General features: G+C 39.2%; 2 protein-coding genes across 3 annotated transcripts; both read left to right on the forward strand.

Annotated features, from left to right (window-relative positions):
• The first annotated feature begins 758 nt into the window (after positions 1-758).
• LOC111230060 (zinc finger protein 384-like) lies at positions 759-9,948 on the forward strand. The gene is given in 12 exon segments (XM_022756621.1): positions 759-869; positions 2,861-2,928; positions 3,057-3,285; positions 3,902-4,015; positions 4,953-5,107; positions 5,194-5,270; positions 6,061-6,265; positions 6,267-6,298; positions 7,544-7,711; positions 7,841-7,919; positions 8,029-8,187; positions 8,332-9,948. Coding segments are annotated over 11 exon segments (1,677 nt in total). The 5' UTR covers positions 759-869; positions 2,861-2,862; the 3' UTR covers positions 8,725-9,948.
• Positions 9,949-10,746: 798 nt separating this feature from the next.
• Positions 10,747-21,903, forward strand: gnl1 (G protein nucleolar 1 (putative)). Of its 2 annotated transcripts, XM_022756611.1 has the most exons (12): positions 10,747-10,949; positions 12,477-12,624; positions 13,126-13,262; positions 13,385-13,536; positions 15,149-15,220; positions 16,097-16,289; positions 16,498-16,596; positions 16,699-16,881; positions 17,360-17,538; positions 17,880-18,066; positions 19,203-19,343; positions 19,454-21,903. In XM_022756611.1, the coding sequence occupies exons 1-12, from the start codon at positions 10,877-10,879 to the stop codon at positions 19,723-19,725; spliced, it is 1,836 nt and encodes a 611-aa protein (XP_022612332.1). In that variant the 5' UTR covers positions 10,747-10,876; the 3' UTR covers positions 19,726-21,903. The 2 variants fall into 2 exon arrangements, with proteins under 2 accessions (XP_022612332.1, XP_022612333.1); XM_022756612.1 differs by lacking the exon at positions 15,149-15,220.
• Positions 21,904-26,773: the final 4,870 nt, after the last annotated feature.

Below are 26,773 nucleotides of genomic sequence, written 5' to 3' on the forward strand. Positions count from 1 at the left end.
AGTGGCCCTACAAGTGACCACTGGAGGACTGAAACAGCGGAGTCGTGCTGCCTTCAAATACTAGTGTTTCAGCTTGTATTTTTTTTAGTTTCGAAGCTATAAATGAGATAATAATAATTATTATTATTATTATTATAATAATACAACGAACGATTATTTTCATTATTGGTTGATCTGAAGAATCTTTTTAAATTAATCGTTTTGTCTATAAAATGGCAGAAAATAGTGCACATCCCCGTTATAATTTCCCACCAACCAAGGTGACATCATTAAATGTCTTGTTTTTGTTCGAGAAATAATCCAAAGATATTCAGTTTGCTTCATGTGTGAGAAAAGTATCAAATCCTTTAGGGACCAATTTATAGGAAATTTCCAACCCTCGACACCACATGGATACTGTTATTTCCGATAGCACATGAACGCATCATTAATGGCCTTCTCCCCTCATAACTTGAAGCTCAAATGTTAAAATGTAAACACAAACAAACACTCATATCCGTGCAGATTTGTGTTTTTTTTCGCCGCTGTTGAAAGAACATCAACCAACCAGCTGACGGAGGACATGTTATATTTTATAGATCTACGTTTTAAAATGAACTGTCTGTCCCTCAGTTAGAGGAAGTGACATCAAAACACAGACTCCTTTTGTCTGACGACCTTATCCGGAGGAAGTGAAGCTCAGACGAGGCAGCTGCTTAACCGGAGGGGGAAAAAAAATCTAAAAAAAAAAAAAAAAAAAAAAAAAAAAAAGGCGAAGAGGAGAAAAAAAACTTGAGTGGTTTGCAGGAATTTGGACAGATTTGGAAACTGTGTCCAAATCGTCCCGGCTCACGGGAGTTCCGGGGAGGGAGACGGAGTCGTCGGAACCGGTAAACGCCACTATTCTCCATGCAGTCTGTAGTGTTTTTGGTAGATTTTGCACGACTCTGCTGCCGCCTCTCCGCCCGTCTCCACAGCCGGAAGTCTGTGAGGATGGTCTATTGGTTTTTTTCTCTTCGCTTCAGTTTTTTTTATCCTTTTTTTTTTTTTTTTTTTTTTTTTTTGCTTTGCTTGTTATTTTCCCAAGCAGGAGGGCACTACAGACTCACTGTGCTGTCTGCTAACTGTGTGTTAATCAGCACGTCGGGCCTGATTAACCACAACATGCAAGGAGCCGAAATGGATTCCTGCTGTTGAGCTATCTTACTGTAAACATTACATATATCGGATTTGTCGGGTTTCATTGAAGTTAGCGACATTTGCTGTTTAGTTTTGCCTCTTCTGAACCAACTTATAGCTACGTAGCTGGATCTGCTGTAAATACCACAAAAATCCTAGGCAGTTACTGTATGTTCGCGCTCAAACCCGTGAACACTATACCTTACAGGTAAAGTCCAGTGAAAGTTGACCATTACATCACATAATCGATGCTATAAACAATCCAGGAGGACAATGTCTAATACACATTTATGAAATTACGACCGTATTGAGCTAAAGACAACCTCAACCTCAGAGACCAACATGTCATTTCTGTTTTTCAAACAGTACGGGTGGTCTTTCTCTTTCCGTCATGACTCGTCTTATTAGTTAGCTATTTAATCTTTATAATTCGTTTTATGAGATACTGTACCTCTCTTAATCTCTTTATTTATTTTTTAATTGGACTGTTATCAGTAGGATCCCATAGAGCTGCCCGGGCCAAAGGCTGCTTTAACAGCAACTGCCTCAAGAGCCCCACACCTTTAAGGGCCCTCAAAACACCAGTTTCACTGTGGGGTATTTAGTTTGCGGTAATTGGATCAATAGGACTTCACAGAAGACTTTTTGACATGTCACAGTAGCAAAATCACACGTTAATGGCTGCTTCAGTTTCGGGGTCCCGGTTTGTTGCTCACTGTCATATTGTCATGTCTCACTGGGACATTTGAATTGTACAGAGCCACTGTTAATGTTATTGTGCTTTTACTTCTTTGACAAGTCAAAATATCTGGTGTAAAAATTCTGAAAATCTGTCAGGGAATATGCACCAACGAAGCTCAATATCAACTGATGATGAAAAGGACCTTGAGGTGGGTCCAGCTTTATTACCTGATCTTGAATCTTAAAGAATGGCCTTGTGTTAAAATACAACTTTCATTATTCCAGCTGATATTTTGCTTACAAGGTGCCTATTGCTAAATTAATTAGCGCTTAATACAATTACCTCTCAGCAAACCTGGGGCCATGTAATATTCTAGGAATAAGCCTTTAAGAATAAGACATTATTCCAGTATTTATAAGACAGACTTTATTGATCTCCAGGAGGGAAATTTAGCATATGGTTGTAGGTGCAGGAAATCACTGGTGTCATTCAGGTCTTATCCCATTAGACTGCAAAGTAATAGGCCACTTAAGTATTCATTACTATTTTTTAAATCATCCCAGTTGTGATGTGATGCTGTTTTGTAGTGTTAATGTAGACCACATGTGCTCAGTTGCCAGTTTATCAGGTATACCGAGCTCAAACTAATGCGGTCTAATACAACAGCTTTGCAATAAATCCAACCTTCATGAAGGTTATAATGCTCAGTTTTTGTTGAAACTGTTTTAGAGACGTGCTGATTCAACTTTATGGCATTTTGGCAGCTGTAGTGTGTGGTGCTGTGGAATTATATTGCCTTATACTAAAAGGTTTTTTCAATATATTGTCCACCACATCAACACAATAAGCTACAACATATATAATGACCATAAAGTTAGACTTCATGTGATATTACTCTTTTGGTCTCAGTTGGATTGTGCCTTTATCTGCTTTGTCCTGTGTCCTTTTTAGCTGTGTATTTGTATAGTTGGCATTTCTGTGTTTAAGTGTTTAATTATTGCTGTTTTTGTGTCATTGCAGAAATGATGGAAGATTCTCATTTTAATTCATCATATTTCTGGTCTCCCGTCCCCACTGTGCCAGGACAGGTAAGACTGGGCAACACCTGGAGAATACGTATTTTTTTGGTTGACTTAATTTTAGGGCAAAGTATATGATTATCCTGTCAAAATCAATGTCTAATCAAAAACTAACAGAATCTCCTCTCTCCTGACAGATTGAAAATGCCATGTTCCTGAACAAGGTGAAAGAGCAACAAGAAAAGAATGCTTCCTTCGCTCCTTCCTCTGCATCCCACTACCAAACAGCTCTTCTCACCATCCCCACTCCTGGGGCCAAGACAGATGGAGGCGGCCAGGCTGGGAATGCGACACACCTCCACCCTCCTCACAGCACCCAGAACATCACGGTGCTGCCTGTCCCCTCCACAGGCATCATGACAGCAGGTGAGTCTGTTTCCGCACGGGGGAAGCCTCTGGGTGTTTTTTGAGACTGTTTTTGTTTATTTCGCGATACATTTGACGTAACATCTAAAGATCAAGAATGATTTCAAAACAGAACGAGACTAAAGGTTTAGGTTGGACTACGATCCCTTAAGTTTAGTTCTGAACAATAAAATAAGAGCGGTATATTAAATTATTTAGTTGATGAGTTCAAATTGAAGTTGCCATTACATAGCAGCACTGTGGGCTGAGAGCAAACTTTGCCAGTAGAATGAGCCCCTGTCTGTGTCAAACTTATGCTGCATCCTCAGGGCTTTCCTCAAATAATGTAACAGTAGCATTGTGCTATCAAACTCTTCTGTAGCACCATGTTAACACTTAAGCACATAACATGTTGGTAATACACTTTTGAAACTGAATATCATCAAAGTCCTGAGAAACTCCTGATCTTCAAGGGAATTGTTCATCACAAACTGTAAACTTGTGAAGAAAACTGTCCACAATTATCACCTTTGAATTCTTGGATTTTGCACTGCCTGAAGTCTCTTTAGTAAAGTGTGATTATTTTTCTTTTTCTGTCTCTTGCTGTTTCCGTCTCCGTCCGCCTTGTTTGGTGCAGCGGGTCTGGTCATCACGACTCCTCAGGGAACGCTGGTCTCTCCCACCTCCTCTCAGTCGTTTGTCTCTGGTCATCCAGCAACAACTATGATTGTCTCAGCACTCCATTCTCCAGGTGAAATACACATCATAATGACACACATACTGTATTAAGTATCTAATATATGTTTTCTAAAATGTAAAAATAGTAAGAGCCTTGCTAGAGCTTTGTTTCATCAGGACTGGGCTTCATTAAAAAAAAAAATTAATAAATAAAAACTCCCTCAAGCACACACACACACACACACACACACTCTCTTCACAATTTATAATATCAGTACAAAGTTATAGATTTAAACAGGGCACCAGAAAAACTGAGCTGATAAAATCTAATTTGCAACATTTAATTCTGTTTTAGAGATTTTGAACATGATGAGACCTGTTGGCTTTTCTGAGTGTTGTTTTTCCGAGTGTCCTTTTCATTAGGCCCTGGCTATGAAACAGAAAATAAAATCTGATTTTCTTTAGCTCGCTCTCAGAGTTCAAAGCACATATTGATCTCAGGAGGAACAAAGCAAAAGAACCAGAGAATTAAGAGCAAATAATCTAATTTCTTATCCAGGCTTTGTTAGTAACTTATGTTTCTACCCCTTAAATTAAAACCAGAAATATCTTCCACATGTCACAGCTTGCCCATAAAATATCAGTATTTTTTATTTTTGAGCTTTTTTCTAGGAATCCATATTCACCATTTTGAGATACTCTTGTACAGACTGCTATATCACAATGACAGGAAGAGATAGTACCCACCAGGGCAAGTATAGCTAGGCGCATGGCTGCTATTCACACCTCCAATACTAATAACATATAAGGGCAACTATCACATTCACAATTTTGTTCTGCCTGCCCACAGAAAGGAATCTTATTGTATCTTATTGTACCTTGTTAGTAGTGGAGAAGGGAAACTCAAATCCTCATTTTTAGGATTTAAAATACGAGACTTTCTGCACGGCACATTAGTTTTTAGCAAAGGTTTCTCTCCTCTCAACACACTGCTTTTGATCTTGTTGTAGACAAAAAGGAAGGGGATGGGACATCCCATGTTGTTGTGATGCCGGCGCCCTCGAAACGAGGCAGAAAGAAGAAGACAACAGTGCCCAGGGTTGGTCCTGTGGGTGGACCAGGAAATGAAACGCTGATACTGGCTCATCTGACATCTGGCGGCCAGGTAGGAAAATATAGATGTAAATCTGAGATATAAAAAGATGATCAGATAAGTTAGAATTTTATTTCTGATAGGTGACATCTTTGCAGCATCACGGTGGAGACCCATATGACCTGTCTAATGAGGATGAAGACCGTGGCCCAAAAGATAGCACTAAGACATACAGGTACGGTACCAAAAAAAAAAAAAAAAAAAATGCAAGCAACACCTGCTGTGTGTCCCCATTTCTCCTTGCTCTAGCTGTGGAATGCAAGCACACCTGTTCCTCTGTGTCCTGTCGAAATCAGCATAGAGATGTTGAGCTTTTATAGATGAAGTAGGCGCTGCTGGATATGAGCATCTGACACACACCCAGACACCTCTTCTAAACACACTTCACTGCATGTTGTGGCAGAACATGCCTGCTTTGTAGTGGACAGTTGATTCCTTCTCTCAATGTATTTGACATACAAATACATCAGCGCTTCATAGATGCTCTCTGCACACACTGGACATGAACCTGCCCTCTACTGTCCTCTTTGTCTTTATATAGCATGCTCTTTCAGTTGTGATCTCTCTAGCACTCTTGTGTCCTGCTCTTTCACTTTTTATAGTATCTATGTGCCTTTCCCCTTCAATTTTCACTGATATCTCCCTTGACATCTTTCCCTGTGTTTACATGTCCCTTACATTTGACTGAACCAACTTCTGTCTTCATCGATCTCTCTTTCATTATTCATTTTTCTTTTCACTTTTTTTTTTTGTCACGTCTTATTTCTCTCTGTGGGTCATTGCTTCATTTTCCTCTCTCCTTCCACCACCCTCTCCTTATTTTCCCCCTATCTCATCTTCTCTTGTTTTCTTGTATCTCCTCTTCTGTATATGTATCCTTTTTCTTCCCTCGTGTGCTTCCATCCTGCCCCCCCCCCCACACCCTCCCCATTCCCCCTCCCATTTCTGTGTCTCTCCGCCTGTAGGTGCCGGATGTGTGCGGCGACCTTCTTCAGTAAGTCTGATATGCAGATCCACTCCAAGTCGCACACAGAGGCCAAACCTCACAAGTGTCCTCACTGCGCCAAGTCATTCGCCAACTCCAGCTACCTGGCCCAGCACATCCGCATCCACAGCGGGGCCAAGCCTTTCTTCTACACCTGCTCTGCCTTAACTGCCAGAAAATCTTTCCAGGCAGCTCAGTCATTTACAGCAGCACACACGGTACTGCAGAAAACCCCCCCCCCCCCCCCCCCCCCAAAAAAACTCCTCCCCTGCCCCCCTCCCCTCCCTCTTCCCTGTTACCAACCCCATACCATACTCCCTGTCCTCTGAACTTGTCTTGCCAAATTCCTTCTTGAAGCCCAGACTCCTGTTTTCTTCTTCCTCCTGGGGAAGAGAGTAGAGCGGTGTGCAGATGAATGTTACACTGCCATGTAGATGTTGGCTCGCATGCTACCAGTTCCATCCAGAAGTGACCTTTTCAGAAAATCAGAATTCAAATCGCACCTTTTAAGTTGGTCTTCGTCCATGAAAAGATTTTCCATAATTTATACACTAATCAGAATGGCCATTTAAAATGCATGGAGTTCTTGTTATACGAATTGACACAATGAGAATATTTGACCCTTTCTCTCTTTTTTTCATTTGCCTGTGTGCACAATTCTTGCCTCCCTATGTACTGTTTGCACTGCACCATATTTTTTTTCCTGCTTTACACACCTCTACATGTTTCTTTTGTCTGCATGTTCTGTCATCTCTTCTGCCAGGGCTTCTTCCACTGAAACACACATATACACATTTAGAAAAACATGTTGAAATGAACATTTTTAAGCAGGCTTTGTTCCATTGAGCTTCCCCATAAAACCCATTGTGTTATTGTTTCTTATTGATGCTTTGAATGGTGACGCTCAATAGACATCCTCCGCTGTCATGCTCTTCTTTCATGCTGTTGCTGTTTTGTTTTGTTTTTCTTTTCTTTTCTTTTCTTTTTTTTTTCTTTTTTGGTGTCCTCAAATCAATTTACAGTCATTTCTGGAGGCATATTGATTTGCACTGATGAATTCCAATTATTGAATTACATTATTTATTTTCACATTTTATCAATTTTGAATATATTTTAATGGAACGTCTTGTCTTTAACTCTCAAACGTCTAATTCTAAAAACTGGTTCAGATGGATAGGAGTAAAATTTTGTTGATAATGTTTGATATTTATGTTATACGGAATTTAAAATAACACCTTAAACACCTTAAAATACAACTGACACTACTTACAAAGTGTAAATGCTGGCGGTTTTCTTCTTTATTTACTGATGGCTGTTCAGAGTTTCCATGGTTTCCTTTACTTGTCTGGGATGTCCGTCTTCAAAGGTTTTGACATATTTAAGGTGGCAGAATGTGTCAAGCATAGTATCATCTTACAATCCCATGTTCCTTTCTCTGTCACCCTCCTGTCTGCCCCCATCAGGAATCACACAGAGTCAAAGCCTCACAAGTGTCCCCATTGTACCAAGTCATTTGCCAACTCTAGCTACCTGGCCCAACATGTCCGCATCCACACCGGAGTGAAACCCTACACCTGCTCCTACTGCCAAAAGTGCTTCAGACAGCTCAGTCACCTTCAGCAACACAACAGGTAAGTAAGTCACCGGTCTTGGGTTTCTCATCGAGATCTGTGTCTTTCTGCAGTCGGGTTAGATCACCATGAAAAAGGATAGGGGTGCATGCACGTACATGTATGTGTTTGTATTGTGTTTTTCTACAGGATTCACACTGGAGATCGGCCATACAAGTGCTCCCATCCAGGCTGTGAGAAATCCTTCACGCAACTCTCAAATTTACAGGTGCGAAAGAATTTAGATCTCGTCTCAGGCAGTGCATGTCATGTCAATGGTATTTTTAACACTACACTGTACTGTGACCCCTTTTTTTTCAATAACCATTTTTTCTCAGTCCCACCGGCGTCAACACAACAAGGACAAGCCCTACAAGTGCACCAACTGCAATAAAGGATACATAGATGCAGCAAGCCTGGAGGTGCACATGTCCACACACACTGTCAAACATGCCAGGATCTACTCCTGTGGTCTCTGCAACCGCACTTATACCTCAGTAAGACAAATGTCCATTTCTGAAGAGCATTTCTACATGAAACACTATGAATCGCCTCACTGGCAACAGACACCTGGCAGCTACTTTACACCGTGTAGTCATGTGTCCACTGTTTCCCCTCTGCCTATCCTCCCCTCATCTCAGGAGACGTATCTGGTGAAACACATGGAGAAACACAACCCAGACCAGTTGACTGCACCAGCAGTGGTGGCACAGACGACACAACAGAACCAGAACCAAAGCCAGGCCCAGGGCCAGGCTGGAGCTCAGGGCCGGGTAGAGAGTGCAGATGGAGGATCGAGCCGCCCTGGGGGAGCTGGGAGCGGAAGAGCGGGCGGAGGCCAGCAGGGACAGAGCCAGAGCAACTACCCCCAGTCAGAAAACATCCCCTGTCCATTTGACCTGCACCAGTATAAGACGGTGTCTGCCAGTGACATCCAGTACAAACCAGTCAGTGTGGCTGACATTACTTCCCACAAGGACCTCTGTCTCACTGTGTCAGCATCCACCATTCAAGTGGAGCACCTCAACCCTTAGAGGTGATGAAAGAGGGTGTGTGGGGGGTGGGGAAATTAGAATTAATTCAAGAATACAAGAAATGGAGGATGGAGAGTCAAAGGAAAAAAGCAATACTAAGATGAAACAAGAACTTTGAACATCTGACTGTGCCTGAACAATGGTTTGAGGCAGGCAGGACAAATGATATGGTGACACAATTTACTGAAGGCTATAATTTTGTTTTATTTTTTCATTTGTCTCTTATTTTCTTTCTGCCTTGCTTGATTTGTTTTCCTTTTGCCTAGCTGTCCTGTCTTAGTAGAAAGTGCATGTAAAGGCTGCAATAAAATATGTAACAGTCCATCACAGTGATGGTTTTAAAATAGGAAGAGAGTCAAAGAAACAGTGCTTCTGTTGTTTATCACCTCCTGCTCTTCCCTACAAATACAGCTTTGGCCATAGCAATTTATGGTCTCTCTGTTGACAAAATTGGTGGGTAACTGAAGGTAAATTTTTATACTTTAATACAGAGACTTTCAGTTTTTACTCAGTGTTATTACCTTTACTATGTTGTAAAATATATTACTGCAGTTAATTCTTTTTGACCTTAAAAGGGATGTAGAGGTTATTTCTTTTTCAGGAAAGAAAAAATATCAATCAAGTATATATAGATATATACTACCAGTTTATAAATAATGATTGTGTGTTTAAAGGATGTGGTAATCCATATAACCTATTTAGACCCATTCACAGGCCTTCTCATGACCTTCGGGCGAGTGATGTGCCAGTTCATGTTTCATGTAATCCTATTGTACTGCTTTGCGTGTATGTCCTAAGAGTAATGTTATCCAAATGTGTACTTGCTATTATACTTCCACAATAACATTTACAATACTTCTTTATAGACATACTTACACATCTGAAATTTGTGTTCTTTCTGCTTATAATACAATAAATCCTGTGAAATTTTCTCATTGGCATTTTTTTCTGTTTCAGTTTAAGGCCAAATAAATTTTTTGTGCCATGCATATACACATGTACACATTTGGCTTTATCTGTCCTGTTGTTTTTATCCCAATTCTAATTTGTCAACTTTTTTGTTTGGCTGTTTTATCCCAGATTTAAAAGCCTAACCAGGGATGGGGGCAACAAATTAGCTTCAGCTAGATGCCCTATATACATCACATCTGTTGCATTGCTTATGTGTATGTAACAATGTTTAACTGTATGGTCCCTGTTAAATAAAGAAATAAGTATAATTTCCTTATGTGCCATAGTGGCTTTATGAAGGGACATTAATTTAAGGCTGTGACAAAAAATTTTTATCCATTAATTATTTTCTCAATTAATTGATTAATCAGTCCATAAAATGTCAGAAAATAGTGAAAATTCCCATCACAATTTCCCATAGCTTGAGTTTACATATTAAAGGGCTTGGTTTTTCTGACAGAGTCCAAACACAGAAACATTCAATAGCAAATATTGACATTTGAGAAGCCACAATGAATACATATTTTTTGGTATTATGACTAACAAAAATTACTTAAATAATTAACAAGTTATCAAAATAGTAGTTGATTAACTCTCTGTCTATTAATGTATTGATCAATTAATACATTTTTTCAGCTGTATATTCATTACATTTAAATACATTTTATTTTTGTTAAAAACTGTATTGAGAGGATTTTTGAGACACCTGAAAACACCATGCTGATTGAATTATGCATAAAGGTCTTAATGATACTGTATTTAATGATGCTCTATAGCATCCAGGTATATTTGTTGTTTCAAGCATGTCTGCCCTGCAGGAATGTGCAAATGTGTGAGGTGTTTACAAAAGTGGGCAGTACCATTAAAGCGGGGGGGGGGGGGGTTACTGTCAGATAAACCAACATTTTCACACTTAATGTCTGTAATGATACTCGTATTGAGACTGTTTAGTCGTCGGAAAGCCAACTCTAAATAGGACAATCGAATAAAGCCACACTGACGTAAGCTCGGGCAGTTTGTGAACACTATCACTTGGTTTCGCCCACCATTCTCTGCAGTCTGCAGTGGATATGGCGTCACTTTAAAGTGTAGGAGTCGAGAAACTTCACCCATGTAAATACGGTCAAAAAGAAAGCTGTGTGACACGCTTCAGACAGCAAGACACAGTTTATATATATATATTAACCAGATTGTTTTAAATATGCCCCGGAAAAAGCCATTTAGCAACAAACAGAAGAAGAAACAGCTGCAAGTGAAACGGGAGAGAAAGAGAGGTAACTACATTTGCCGTTAGCGTGCCATGCTAGCGTTAGCAGTTAGCTAACGGCTCTTGCACCACAGCTAACTAAACGTAGTTCAGCAGCAAACTGTTTGCTTGTCTGAGTCTGTGTAGTGTTGAGTAAAATTCTCATGTAAACCTCAAGGACACTTAGCCTGTAAAATAAACCTCTATGTTTTGTGTTAGCTAGCTGTGATAACAAGTAGTGTGACAACTTGCCCTCGAACTTGACCAGTGTAAAAGGCACGACACAACAGTACAATCTTGTTTGTTACAGAAGCATGAAAAATTACATGTTTGTATGATTTTTGGTCCTTAACAAAGTGAGGCTGTGGGGCAGTGTACTGTTACCCAGAGGTTAATGTCAAACAGCACTCAATAGTGATAATGTGATGGTTAAATGATTTCCAGCGTGCCCGTGGGTTTTCCATTTGAATGTACTTATGCTGTTGCTGCCTTTTTCTGTTCTTACTTTTTTCTGTTTTTAATGCATTGTGTAAAGCACTTTGAATTGCCCTAATGTATGCAATGTGCCATACAAGTAATTTTGTCTTGCCTTAATTGCCACCAAATTTAGAACATTCATCAGAATATCATTTTAATATTTAAAAAAATGTAGACTGTACAGACTGTATACCTCACCAATGAGTAGCTATTACATTTCAAAAATTTATTTCAGTATTTCTGAGTTCAGTCATACCATGATTTGCAAGACAATGATCAATTTTTAAATAAAGGCCTATAGTCTCAAACAAGCAGTGTTAATCAAGGATTTTCTTCTCACATTGTCCAACACAAACGTCTTAAGATACATATATTTAAGATTATTTAAAATCAGTTTAGATTATGATTTTCATTTAAAGAAGTATAAAATTCTGACAGAATGTGTATTAAAAAAAACCCTGTTATTAAAAGCAAGATCAAATCATCTGTACATGGTGGTTAATTATTTCATCAGTGCAGGAGGCCACTGTAGAGTCAGTGTATACTTATCATCAAATTAGTAAGATTTCAGAATAATTTGAAACAAGTACCTCTTAGTTTCTGTATTAAAAGCATTTTGCTGTTCATTTCATTTGTTAGTATTTAACCTTGTGAAATTGCCACACTTCCTTGATGGGGACATGGTTTAAATAACAAGATTAAAGACATTAAATTACAGCTGCAACTAAGAACTATTTTCATTATATTTTAATCAATGAAATGTCAATAAAGTACTGAAAAATGCCTGTGAAAATTTTCCAGAGTCCAAGGTAATCTCTTCAAATGTCTTGAATGTTGTCGATGTAAAACCCAAAGATAATCACTATCATGTACAACAAAGAAAAGCATCAAACACTCACATTTGAGCAAGAGCATTTCAAGCAGAAACCAGTAAATGTTGGCATTTTTGCTTAAAAAATTATGAAAACAATTATTTGATGATCAAAGTAGTTGCAGATTAATCCAATCAATTAATTCACTAATCATATTGTATGCCTGTGTTTGACTGTGATTCCTGACTTTTGCACCTGACTTCCAGGTGACACAGGTTCTGGGCCTAGTAGTCGCAATGCCAGTGTGGAGCGAGGAGGAGAGCGACAGTCAGATACCTCTGACAGTGAGACCACTGATATTAGGAGAATAAACCAGCAGCCTTTCAGCAGAGAAGGTAGATATGACCCCAACAGGTGAGTTGTCAGTATCATTGCTAATGCTCACTTTGATTGACTTAAATTAAAAGGATGATATTGTCAATGATTTAAGATTCTGCCGAGATTAATACAGATTTTGTACAGAGTGTCTGTCATTTGTCATTTATAGAAACCTAAAATGCATTGCCTGGAGCACTAGCAGGACACTTGAATTAGAAGAAAATGGCTACCTTATGCTAATTAATTGGAGCAATATGTTAGAGTATGCAGATAATAAACGAAAAATAGGCCTGGTTCTCAACACTGTATTTTAGTGACTTTATTTTATTTGAAATGGCCTATATCTTGATTACTTAAATTAGGCTGTAGTGAAGCCCATGTTGTATAACGTCAGTGGTCTTATGTACAATCTATTTAGTCTTATCTAAATAAAAGTAAATGAGCGAAATTTATACTAAATCATCACTTTTAAGATATAGCGAAGCACAGTCTGACAAAGTAACCCTCTTAATACCTCCTTCTTACTCCTCTCTTCAGGTTCCGACTGCACTTTGAGAAAGAGAGTAAAGAGGAGGTGGAAAAGAGGAAGAAGATGGCCAGAGAGAAGGTGTTGCAGCCAGTCTCAGACAAAGAACTTGAAGTCGGCATCAACGACATCTATCCCTCAGAGAAAGGTCTGGCTGTTTCTTTAATGCTTTCCACATGACAGTCTCAAAATAAGCCAAACAGATGAACGGAGTAAATTAATGGAGTGGGTCACTGCTTGTCACACTGAAACTTGATTATCCACTGCCAGGTCTTGGTTTCCCACGACGGCCGTCCTGGAATTATGAAATGACACGAGAGAACCTGTTGAGGAAAGAGGAGAAGTCGTACAGAGAGTACCTGGATGATCTTCACTCCAGAAATCCACTTGGCTCTCTCAGCCACTTTGAACACAATCTAGAGGTAACTAAGTTAACAAGTCTTTGCACTGATATGCATTGTCAGCTGTGACACCTTTTATATAGACAGGTATGTCAGCTGAATCAGCTCAATTTAGCACAGGTGGACTCCAATCAAGGTGTAGAAACAAGTGTCATAGCTAAGGGTCTGAATACTTATGTAAATGTGGTATTTCAGTTTTTCCTTTTTAATAAATTAGCAAAAATTTCTAAAATTCTACTTTTGCTTTGTTGTTATAGGGCATTGACTGAAGCTTGATGATGGGAAAAAATTATTATTTTTATTTTAGCCCAAGGCTGCAACATAACAAAATGTGAAAACAAATGAAGGGGTCTGAACACTTTCTGAATGCACTGTACATTATGGGGCAGGCTACTCCTCCCAAAACGTAGGCCAAGAATATACCTCATTTTCATTCCTATTTTTGAGTCAGTAAACACTTTTTTTTTTTTCTTTTTTTTTTTTTTTAAATAATGTTTTCTTTCATAAGATGTGTACTCTTATATTGCCAATAGAGTGAAAAAAGGTAGAATCATGTTTTGAGAGGAGTATCCCTTTTTAATACGATGATATATTACCATTACCATAAAAAAACAAAGAACAAAGAATACTATGATATAAATTTTAGGTCATAACAAGTCAGACCAAACCTGGTTTTCTAGTGTACCAGGATCAGGCAGTATTACAGTTCATCAGTGCACACACTAGCTTTTGACGCTCTCTGTCCTTAATATAATTTTGATTTTTTTCGGCTGAGACTATTAGGTTTAGCATGTAGTCAAAGAACCATGTTTGTTATATAAGAACCAGGTTTTTGTTGGCAAAAAGTTCACACTGACATCAGAATTTAGTGCAGCAAACTACTCATTTGCCAGCACCTTTCCTGTGCAAGATGGGTTGCCTGTAAACTGATAATTATCCTTGAAACGTTCTTTGCCACTTTCACCTAAAAATAGAACCGTTGAGGCTGTTATCCACTGTATAATCCAGGATTCATCTTAAACTGAATACTTCATGCTGGTAAAGTTACATCACGTAGCGATCTGTGAAGAGAATTGTGTGAGGAGTATTGTATGACATACCTGCATGTTGTCTTTTACCTTCTGGCAACAAAGTCATCATATCATCATCATCATATATTACCTACATGCTGTGTTATTGCTCAGACTGTGAAAATGGTAACACAGTTTTTCAAAATTAAAAACCCAGCAGATCATTTAATTTCAAAGCGTGGGTTGAGCTCAGGAGGCACATCACAGCAGAAGCAGGGCTGTAGCAGCTAGTGGTGTAATAAGTGACTCTCATTAATCTAGAGATGATGTCTATTTAAATGGTGCTGAGGATCAAAGCAGTAGAAAAAAACATGAATAAGCTGCTTGTTTGAACATGTTGTTTTGCCTCTGTGACTGGATATTAGTTTCATAGCATCAAAACTGAGACTCGCATAAAATAGAATAATAATTAAAATAGTTTTAAATATCCTCATTTTTTCTCATTTTTTCCTAATAAAAGTGTAATGCAGAGAAAGAGAGATAACAGAAATTCATAGATATTCTATTTTCTTTACAATATTAAACCTAACCATACTTCGCACTGTTTTTTTCCTTTGTTTTAGACATGGAGGCAGTTATGGAGAGTGTTGGAGATGTCCGATGTCATTCTGCTCATTGTGGACATCAGGCATCCGGTAGGTGATGTTGTTAGCAGAAGCCTGCAGAGTGGATCAGGCCACTAGATGGAGACACTTTCAAGATTCATCTCAATAACTGATCTGGTGTTTATTCTGTATCACTTCATTTACCTGACACATTTTAAAAATTGTTATGTATTTTTGGTGCCAATTTGGTCATCAAAAATAATTGAAGAGACTTTCTTCTTATACTAGAAGGACACTTGTATAATGCTGTATCCTTGAATGTGTCAAGGCAAAATAAAAGTAAAATTGACAAGATAGAAAAGGTTAAGGACAGCTTTTACTGAACACTGAAGTAGATTTGAAGGCAAAGACAAATAAAAATAGATAACATTATCCCACCTATTACCTCAGCTTAATAGACAAATGTTACTAGGTCTGAGCTTAATGTTTGACAACAAATTAAAGGGTTATATTTTATGTTCGGATAAATATGAAGTTCTGATCAGTAGCTCAGTTTCTCAGTCTCTCAGAGGATTTCACACTGGCCATTTGTTTCCCTTCCATTAGTTTCTCATAAAATCTTAAATACATTGTTGTGATCTTGCTGATGAAGTGAGGGAAAATGGTTGTATTTAACTTTCTACTCTGTTCATTGTGTGACAGTGTGACTTAAGGCTCATGATTGAAAATGAAAATGAAACCCACTTCTCAGGATCTAATTATAAGACATCTGCTTCTGACATACTTTATTTCTGACTTTCATTCCAGATATACTTCATTCATTCACTAATTCACTTTCTCTATTTAGAGTTTCCAGTTTCAATGCAAATTTAAAAACAGCACAACTCAATGATTTGTGGTTTATTTGTTGAATAGGCCATTATTATTAATTTAACAAGGTGTGTCCTCATGTTAACCACTGGCTAGGTGCTGCAGTTCCCTCCAGCTGTGTACCACTACATCACAGGAGATCTACAGAAGCAGGTGGTCCTGGTGTTGAACAAAGCCGACCTGTGTCCTCCCCCACTGGTGATTGCCTGGAAACACTACATGACCTCTCAATTCCCGCACCTGCAAATAGTCTGCTTCACCTCCCACCCTGGACAGCCCTACAGCACAGGTGAGGAGAGGGAGAATGGGGTAAGAGAAAAAATGGTGGATTTTGGTGGATAGTGACACTTATAATAATATGATATCAGAATGACAGGGAAATTGAAATGTACCTGAAACTCACTGAACGTTTTTCAGAGCAATATCACCAGAATAACCTGCTGTGTTCGCAGCTCTTGTTACAATAAGAATAACTATCTCTCTGTGCTGGCTTGTAGTGCTCCAGAAGAAGAGGATGAGGAAGAAGGCTAACTGGAGTCATGCTGGAGGTCCTATAGATATCCTGAAGGCCTGTCAGGATATCACAACAGGGAGAGGTGTGTGTCTGCTCTTCATCTAGCATACTTACATAATAAAACCATTGTAATAGCACAGGCATTAAGGTGTCCACATTTGTGTTATCTCTTGTTTCTTCACAGTTGACTTGTCCAGCTGGGAGCAGAAGATCCAGAGAGATGCTGTTGCAGAGAGATTTGGTGGGGAACGTGCAGATGACGGAGCGGAGTCGGTTCTGATGGAGCATCAAAGTGACAGTGCTATGGAGATGAGCAGCCTATCACAGGAGCTCTACAAAGATGGGGTTCTCACATTGGGCTGTATAGGTATGATACCTCTGTGTTGGCAGAGAAATGGAGCCGTGTAGACAGGTTGACCGAACAAATCCTTAAAGCAAATCCAAAGAAGATCTTACCAGTTTTTGGTAACACCAGATAATTACATCACAATCTCAAGCAATCCCAAGATTTACCAAGAGTAATAAGATAAAGCCTCTCTGTCTCTCTATTTTACTGTGATGGAGAACAACAGGGTCCATGCTATGTCTTATTACACTTGTTGGATATGTCACCCTGTTTAAAATCCACAGTGCTTCAATGAGATATTCTAAGAGTAAAAAGTATTCTTGCTCGACTATAATGGACAGACCAAATGTCTTTGACACATGAAAAACGTCTCTATATGAAGTAAATAAACCTACATCTTCTTGTCTGAAATATACTGTAGTTCAAGGTTGAAAAACTGAACAAAGATCATAATTTGTAGATATTAAAGACTGATCATAAACTTGTCCTGTTTTCTCAGGCTTTCCAAATGTTGGTAAGTCATCTGTTATAAACAGCCTGGTGGGGAGGAAGGTGGTGAGCGTGTCTCGAACCCCAGGCCACACCAAATACTTCCAGACCTACTACCTCACCCCAACAGTGAAACTCTGCGACTGCCCTGGACTGGTCTTTCCCTCGCGTGTCAACAAACAGTTACAGGTACAAACTCACTGTTGTGTACTAGAGAGCAGATGTGATTTTGAGTTTACCCGGCTGTTTAGGCTCAGTGGAAACTTAACTGTGTTGAACAGCACATTCACACAGCTCAGGGAAAATGGCTTATTGATTTTATACATTCCCACTTGATGTGTTTCAAAAACTCCAGGGTTGTTTGTTGTGATGGTTGTTCAACTTTTCAAGCAGTTTTTTGATACTATCTTGCCATTTTCAATCATGATTTCATACCTGTCTTTGTTTGTTTTTTTCATTGAGCTTTTTCTTCTCTTGCTTGTTTTTTTTTGTTTTTTTTTAACCTTTGCCTTTATTTTTATGTTCTATAGATTCTGGCTGGCATCTACCCAGTGTCTCAGCTGCAGGAGCCCTACAGCTCAGTTGGTTATCTGTGCGAGAGGACTGCGTTCCTCTCCGTGCTGAAGCTCCAACATCCCAGTTTGATGGAGCATGAACCCCATAACAGAAACCAGAGGTCTGAAGAGTTTAGCTGGACTGCGTGGGATGTGTGTGAGGGTAAGACAATTCGCAGTGACACCAAGCATTTAATATTATGTGAGTTTGTAAGACTTTGAGAATCATGCTTGCACAGTAGCTCACCCACTTTACCACTACTTACCAGCACCCATGCTAAGGCCCATTATTGATTGTAATACAGTATATCAACATCTGGTGTTATTCTTTCTTCTTTCTTATTGTTAACTAATCCCATCGAAAAACTAAAACCAACAATGCTATTTTAGTCTGGCTCTCAATGGTTTCTGACATCCCTAGCCTTTCTGTAGTCCTCAGCCCCAAGCTCATTTATTCCTACCAACGCTGTTAATGTTCAGAACTGAGTTACAAATATACTGAACAAAAATATAAATGCAACACTTTTGTTTTTACTCCCATTTTTCATGAGTTGAAATGAAAGATCTTAGATTTTTTTCTACAAACACCGAGGGTTTATTTCTCTTAAATTTTATGTTAGTGAGCATTTCTCCTTTGCCAAGACAATCCATCCACCTGACAGGTGTGACCAGATGCTGATTACACAGGGTGATTATTGCACAGGTGTGCCTTGGGCTGTTCACAATAAAAGGCCACTCTAAATTCTTAGATCTTTATTTAAACTCATGAAAAATGGGAGTAAAAACAAGAGTGTTGAATTTATATTTTTGTTCAGTATGTATAATTTCATTGTTTCACTCATAAAAGGGATAAATCATTTCCCTAAAACAGCTGGGTAGTTTTAAGCAAATGTTAATCAAACAGGAGTAAATACTGTATTTTTTTGCGTACCCAGGTTGCTCACCTGGTAGAGCACGTACCATGTACTAAAGCTGAGTCCTTGCTGCAGCGGCCGGGGTTGAGGCTCTTTATTGGATGTCATTCGCTCTCTCTCCCTTGACTTTCCTGTGTATCTCTGCTGTCACACACAAAAAGCAGAAAAATGCCAGAAAAAATAATCTTTAAAAAAATGCCCATGTTCATTTTAATGAAAAATATGTCATTGATGGGTTTTTAATGGTTTTTGGAGAAGAGTGGATATCCATGGCACAAAGGAATGAGCCAGACAAGCCAGTTGTTTCTTTTATTTATGGCTAATACCATGATGTGTTATAGTGTCATCAAGACCCCTCTCTTCCATATCTGTTTGTGTTCTTAAGCCTGGGCAGAGAGGAGAGGATATAAGACAGCAAAAGCAGCTCGCAACGATGTTTATCGTGCTGCTAATAGTCTCCTGCGGTTGGCAATTGATGGCAGATTGTGCCTTTGCCTCAGACCACCTGGCTACAGCTGCCTCAGAGGTAAAAGAGTCTCCTCCATGACTAATAATTTCAGCTACAAGTGTTTTTGAAAAGTTGCAGCGACAGGTGGGTAGAATTAATTTATTTTTGGGATTATGTATGGTCTACAGAGCATTGGGAAAATCACCCGGATTTGCCAGAGATTATGGCTCTACAAGGACGGACGACAGAGGAGGAAGGGACAGGAGAGAGGGACGATGAGGAGGACGGAGAGTCCAGTACCGAGCCAGAGGAGGAGAGAGACAGGGATGCAGATGATGATGAGGATGGAGATGGGGATGATGAAGATGAGGGGTTTGGACATCCAAGACGGAAGGACGATAAGCCATCTGGCTTCACCGTTAACATGTACAATGTCCTCCGGGAAAATGAGTGTGAGTGATAACAGAGGGAAAGATGAGCAGGAATAAGTTGTTTCTCTTCCCTGACTTTTCCCCAGTGCACTTTTCATTCCTTTTATTTGCCAAAACTTGCTTTCCTTCTGCGTATCGACTCCTCATATCACTTGCTTCTCTGTACATGAACATGATCTATTCTAATGAATTCCCCCTGTCTCCTTCTCCCAATAATATACAGAGCATATTCATGTATTCCATGTTGTGCCTCTGCTCCGCTTGTTCTTTAATGTTGCTTCTAGGAATGGGTTTGGTTTGGTTTGATTTAATCTTTCTTTTTGCATGTAGTTCTCAAAGACAAATGAACAAGTTACTTCCCTAAGCCTGGAATAATCAACCAACTGGTTTTCAATCTCTTTATTGATAAGTGACCTCACAGCTGAGATGCCAAAGTTCAGGAAAGGTTGAAAAAACAAATCAGATGCACTGTCGATATGATGTCATTCACTGGAGCAGCCTTTTGGCTCACAGAGCAGCTTGAGATTTAAGACCACAACTCTAAATCTTCTTATAGACCATAGTATGTCTCAACTTTGGTTTGGGTGTGGGATGTGATATGAGCGATAAAACCAATATTTCTTCACACAGTTTTTCAGTTACGAGTATTACGATTCTGTTAGAGGTTCATTTCTCTGAACTTGGTTATTATTTAGATGATCCTGTATTGAGAGTGGTATTTTATCAGGTGTGATTCTACACAGTCAACAATACGTTTCAGAAAATTTCTGGGATGGGGGGAGGGAAAGGGGTGTTGAATCCTGTATTGCTGGAATAGGCTGTTTCAAGAATTTAACCTGTAGTGTTTTAACTACTGCAAAAATTATCCTTAGATGCTGATGGAGAGCTACAGTATTTAGAGTAGGATTTGGCTACAGTCATTCAAGTTTTAATGCTAATGGCAGCACAGTGGAACTGAGCCATTTGAGACTGCTTAAAAATCAGTTATAGGTATAGTTTGACATATTTGCACATATGTTTATTGGCTTTCTTGCCAAGAATTAAATGAGAAGATTGATGCCGCTCACATCTGTACGGCAAATATGAAGTTGGAGACAGGAGATGGTTAGTTTAGCTTAGCTGGCTCTACCAGCACCTCCAAAGATAACTATTATTATTATATTTTGTTTGTTTAAGATGTGAAAAAACCGAAGTGTAAATATTACACATTGTGGATTTACAGCAGGGTGTGTGTTGCATTATTTCTTGGTGCCAGGCTAACAGTGGAGAGCCCAGGTAGTTACTTCACCTGACTGAGTGTTAGAGGTCCTGGTAGTCTGAGTTTGTTACATTTGGACAGAGCCAGGCCCGTTTCCAGTCTTTGTGCTAAGCTAAGCTAACTGGCTGCTGGCTGTGCTATATGAGAGTGGTATCGATCTTCTCATCTGACTCTCGTCAAGAAAGTGATAAAGTATCTTTACCAAAATGTCAAAACTGTTTCTTTAACCACACAGAAAGAGAGACTGGTCTCTACAGCTCCCATCTGTCCTTCATTATAAATAACATTACACACTCCATCTTTGCAATGTTGTTGGTTTTATGAAATATAATTATTACAGTGTTCAAATTCAAAATCTGGTCCTGTAATGCTGTTAAAACACCTGCTACAGACATTCCTTATTCTTGGTCAATACTTTTTTTTATCTAACTTTCTCTTGAAACTAGAAAACTGGCAGCTGTCTGACCAGTCTCTCTCTCTCTCTCTCTCTCTCTCTCGCTCTCTCTTTCTTTCTTTCACTCTACCTCTCTCTCTCTCTCTCTCTTTCGCTCTACCTTTCTTTCTCTCTCTCTGTGTGTGTGATGGCCCCGCTACAATCCTGAGTGCTGTATTATTGTGTGCTGCTTCATGTGTTCACTGAGGGAACCCTACAGCACAGTGCTGTGTTACCATGTAATGCATCACACTGCAGCCACATGCAGTCATTTCTACCATTGGTACAATGTGAAGCAGTTACTCAACACTACCATAATGTTGGAGACAGCAGACTTTTTGCTGTGTTGATGTGGATTTTTGTTTATTGGAAATATTCAAACTGGCGTTATCTAGAGAATGTGGTGTGAAGGCTTGAGGTGTGTTCAGGCTATTTGCTGCATTCCTCATTTCATTCCTAGTATGCCTAATGACGAACTGGACTGCTTTCTGCAATAAAAGAAAATATTCCTCTAAACCATCTTGGTGTTTGTAAGTGGGTTCTTATTGTGTTTAATGACATCTTTGCAATATTTGCTTTTAATGATTATGATGATGTAATGATAATGAGATAATGCATGGAGATTATAAAATACATAGTCAGGGAAAGATGTTTCAAGGACAATCTCTCCACATTTTATTTTTACTATAATCGTGACTGACTGATCACAATTCTACCACTGGACACCCGAATGCCTCGTGACTGACTTCAAGTTTCCCCATATGACCATTGCTCTTTCAAAATGAATTGCTGCAAACAGTTTCTATTAGGCGGTCGTTTACAGCCTGCAGTGTTGCATTTGAAGTGAATGCTGAGACAACATCTCAAAGTGCACTATATATTGTAGGCCTATATATAGACAATATGTGTATATATACACAATGTTCTATGGATGCATAGTGATTCTAATTAAATTACTTTTTGTGTAATTTTTGTGTAGTTAACTAATGAAACCACAAACGATCTTGGGCCATCAAAGGAAAGGAATGATTTTCTTTATTTTACCATTGCCTCTCTACTATAATTGAACCCCCTTTGACCAGCCTTGGCCGCTGTGAAGGCATTCCAAGGCAATGCATTTGTTAGGCAGTCACCACCACACACTTGACCTTTGTGTAGTGCATGTGCAAAAGCAGAGGGCAGGCGTTGCTCAGTGTTCACACAGTGACAATGTCATCATGGATAAACCTCCCGGGTCTCAGCCTGAAGAAGAATACCCATGGCCTTTCTTAGGCAGTTGTTATATACAAAACCAAACTGACAATCCTTGTAGTTTCCCATGAATAATGTGGTCTTTTTAATTTCTTTTTAATTTTTGTTAATGTATGACCAATGAACAAGTAGGTACTTTTTACAATTAACTTAACTGAGCAGCATTTTTGGCTTTTTTGTACTATTTTTTTTGTTGGAATTTCATATCGCATGTACATTGTCAATTTCCTCATTTTACAAAGTAGTTTGAACTATCTTTTCTAAGTAGCTTTAGTTAACTAAGCTAGATGACTCCCTATGGTAGCTTTGCTGCAGTAGAGGACTGTGAACAGAAGGAGGACTGAGGCTCCTTCAGAGCTGAAGCTGACCATAAAGAGAACTGGGTCCTCTTTCAAAATAAAATGCAATGCAAGAAGAACTCTTCTCTGTTGGTCCACTTCAACAGGACTGAGTTTGGTTCATTTAAAGAGGACTTTATGTGAACACCATAGACTGTAAGCTGAAAGCATCCTGATATTTATATCACTTCTAACTTTCTCTCTCTGAGTTATAATTTTGTGATTAAATAGAGCCAATGCCACAGCACAGATGTTATCTTTAACTGTGAATGTTTGTCAGAAAACATTGTGGTTTTAAAATCAGGATTTTATCAGTGCAGAGCAGCAGCACAATGGGCCGCGTTTCAGTCACTATTTCATTGTTCCGATGTCTAACAGGAGCAGAAAAACATGTAAATGAGAACAGCTTTATTGGAAATTTGTTTGTATTAAAACACTACATGAGCACAGAGAGTAGGAGAGAAGCAAACAGATAAAGGCCTGAAAACAGCTGACACTTGGCAGAATGCAAATAACCTACGCCACAGTCCAGCCATGTGCCAGGTTTCGAACTAATCTTGTTGAAAAAGTCACTCACACAGCACTCGTCAAGCAACTCCCTAATTTCAAATGTACATGATTAAACCAAGAAGAGATGATGTGTGATCATCTCCTTTAATTGATTTGACGAAACTTGACAGGAGGTTTGTGATCAAGTGGACAGCTTGGACATGTTTAGATGAGCTTTGTCAGACCAATTACACTTTGCATCCTGCCTGAATGCCAAATAGACACAGGCATAAATTTATTCTCATGGACATGTTAGAGCTTTATGGCTAAAGTTGTATTGTAATTAGTTAGGGGACTTCCTTTTATTAGTACCAAAGACAGATAATTACAATGATGAGATTTACTGATTGCAACAATCAGCTGCACTCTACACACATCTAATTAAAAATCCTCCCAAACTACTTAATTGGTGAATTTACAGATGGGCGATATCGAAGCAGATAGCATGAAATGAAGTAAAATGTACCCAACCACAAAATCATTAAGGAATAATTCAACTCATTAGCAAGCTTGAGCTAAACATGACTTCTTGACACGTTAAACTAATTATTTCTAAATATTTGTGCATGTGGAGACACGACTATTAGCTCTGTAATGACAAGATTTTATTGTTAATGTATTATGGGGTAGATTCCAAACTGTATAGGAGATGTGGAAGATGAATAAATGAATAGTCCAATATTAAAAGCTATTAGCTTCTGCAATGCCATAAATCATCTTGAAAGACGATCTTTGAAGAATCCCATATTTCATTTTAAGAAAGTACTTGGAATGTACTGTATGTGATTTATTTGTCCTCTAAAGAGGCGTCTGATCCCTTGAAAAGTGAAGATGAGAATCAACAGTCTTGAAAAGGTGCTGCAGAGGGATATGTTGTGAGTCTGCTTCTATTCTAATTGTGTTTGTTTATCAAAGCACCTCCAATTTTCAGTTTCATTCCACTGTGTGTCTTACATGACTACATTTAATAAAACAGGATATGCTTGGGAGGAAGAGAGTGACTTGAGCAATAAAACATAACTCAGAGTGTTGTCCACTGCGTCACTGCTTTTATTAACTGTGAAGCATATGGAATAAATTGTCACCTGAACCAGCTTCTAATAAAATGATTTCCAGAGTCATCTGTTGAAAATTTGAAACACCGAGATTTATGGCCCATTTGAGTGCTCTATGTCAGTGTTATCGTGGGATGACTGTATTGACAGTGTTTGTATAATTATTCATACTCGACACCTATCCAATCCCCTTGTCAGAGTAAATCTGGCTGCTGCTATTATCTCATTATGTTTATTGTGACCCATTGGGCACCATCCATGAGCGAGCTGAGACGGTGCGATGATAATCATCACTGAGGGTTGCCGTAATCGTTATTTACGGGGTGGAAGTGGGTGGAAATCCCCTCATTTCGCATAATTTGGATTCGGTGCCAACTCGTATGGTACTCGGAGATGCTATTTGCTGACTAGATAAACTCAGAGGAGGCGAGAGTGGAATCATCTGGAACTGTTTCCGATTCACAGCCGGAGCCATGAGCTGCTTAATTTCCCCAGCTAGAGCTCTAACTATGTTGTGGCCCTCAAACCTGTATGGCAGTAATTACAGCCAGACAAAGACCCCAGATTTACTGGAGCATGACACCATAAATTTCAAAACTGTTAATTAAATTCTGCTGTGTTATGCCCATGTGGTTTGAATTTGATCTTTTCTTTTTTTCTTCTTCTTCTTGTTGCAAAGCTTTCTCATGACGCCATCAGGTTGTTGTGGGGACTCTCGCCCTTTTTCCCCTTTCCCCTCCTTCTGTTGTTTGCCCCATTTTTACTCCCTATGTGACCCCAGCTAACATGTGGGTGAGGCCAGGCAGTAATTAATTGGTTTCATATGAGAACCGGAGCATAAGCAGAGCCGAAAAATTCATTAGTCTGGTTTTATATGCTCCCCTGGGCTCTGCAGGCGCGCACACACACACACTCACACATGCACACACATACAGGTGAGATAGAGAGTGAGTGTAAAGTTGTAAAAAGCTTTCAGGATGAGGGAGAACAACAATACATTCAAGTGTGTTTGGGCTCCCTTAATGACGAAAACTAAAATCAAATGTCCCAGCTGGGTTTATAGAAACAACCAAACTGCAGTTAGTCTCATTATAGTGAATTATAGTTCTGCATCTCAGCTGGCAGGTGAACCTCTGTGGTCACTAGAGGGCTATCAAAGCCAGCATTAGTATAAGTCTTAGCCGCAGTTAGTAGTCCGGTGTATTGAGCTGATTGTGCACATGCTTCTCATTTGTGGTGTTAATAGTGTGTATGTGCACTATGTGTCACATGATATTACAGCCATGTTCAGCTTTATCACCTTTAGAAAAGTGTGTGTCACAAGTTATGTGGGCGCATGCAGTCATTTACAAACAGCTTTCCGATCTGTGTGTGTTATCAGAGAGGTCAACGCGCGCTGGTTTCACAGTGAAGTTGTTTTTCATCTTACATGTATTCCTGGAGGTTTGACCTCTTGTTAGACAATTTCCTCTCTCTCCATATAGTAGGTGATGTTGTTCTAGAAATCCCTGCTGTGCTGCTGCTATGGTAGCAGAGTCACACATTTTTCATTCATATACAGAGACCACACACACACACACACACACACACACACACACATACACACACTGATTTATAGCTTGGGCAGTTGTCCCCCCCCCCACCATGTCAGCGTCCTGGTGCTCCAGCAGCGCTGTGGGGGGTGGCGAGGCCTCGGCCCTGAAGACTGGATGTCCTCCTCAGCCTCCTCTCTGGTCGGTTTCCACTACCATAATCGGCAGTGGTGGAAAGTAACCAAGTAGATTAACTGAAGCACAGATTGTACTGTGCTGCACAGTTTTGTACTTTACTTGTATTTCTATTTTGTGCTACTTTATTCTTCTACTTTGCTACATTTCAGAGTAAAATATTTTACTTTTTCTTCCCTACATTTATCTGAATGTTGTTACTAGTGCGTTTTAGATATTAAGATTTTACATAGAACAACATACACTATGATAAGCTTATAAAATACAATGTATTGTTTAAAGATGAAACCAGTGTTTCACAAGTTTTTTGGCCTGTGACTGCAAAGAAGTGTGTAGTTACACGTGGTTACACCCAAGAGACATTTCCCCTCTAACTTTCTCACAGACAACTACACTGTAATTTTGGCTTTGGCTCTTTAATTGTAAAATGATCATCCAGAGAGAAAGTTAGAGAGTTTTCACATCA

The sequence above is a fragment of the Seriola dumerili genome, unplaced genomic scaffold (assembly GCF_002260705.1).
Source record: "Seriola dumerili isolate Sdu_G_001 unplaced genomic scaffold, Sdu_1.0 BDQW01000258.1, whole genome shotgun sequence".
Taxonomy (NCBI): Eukaryota; Metazoa; Chordata; class Actinopteri; order Carangiformes; family Carangidae; genus Seriola; species Seriola dumerili.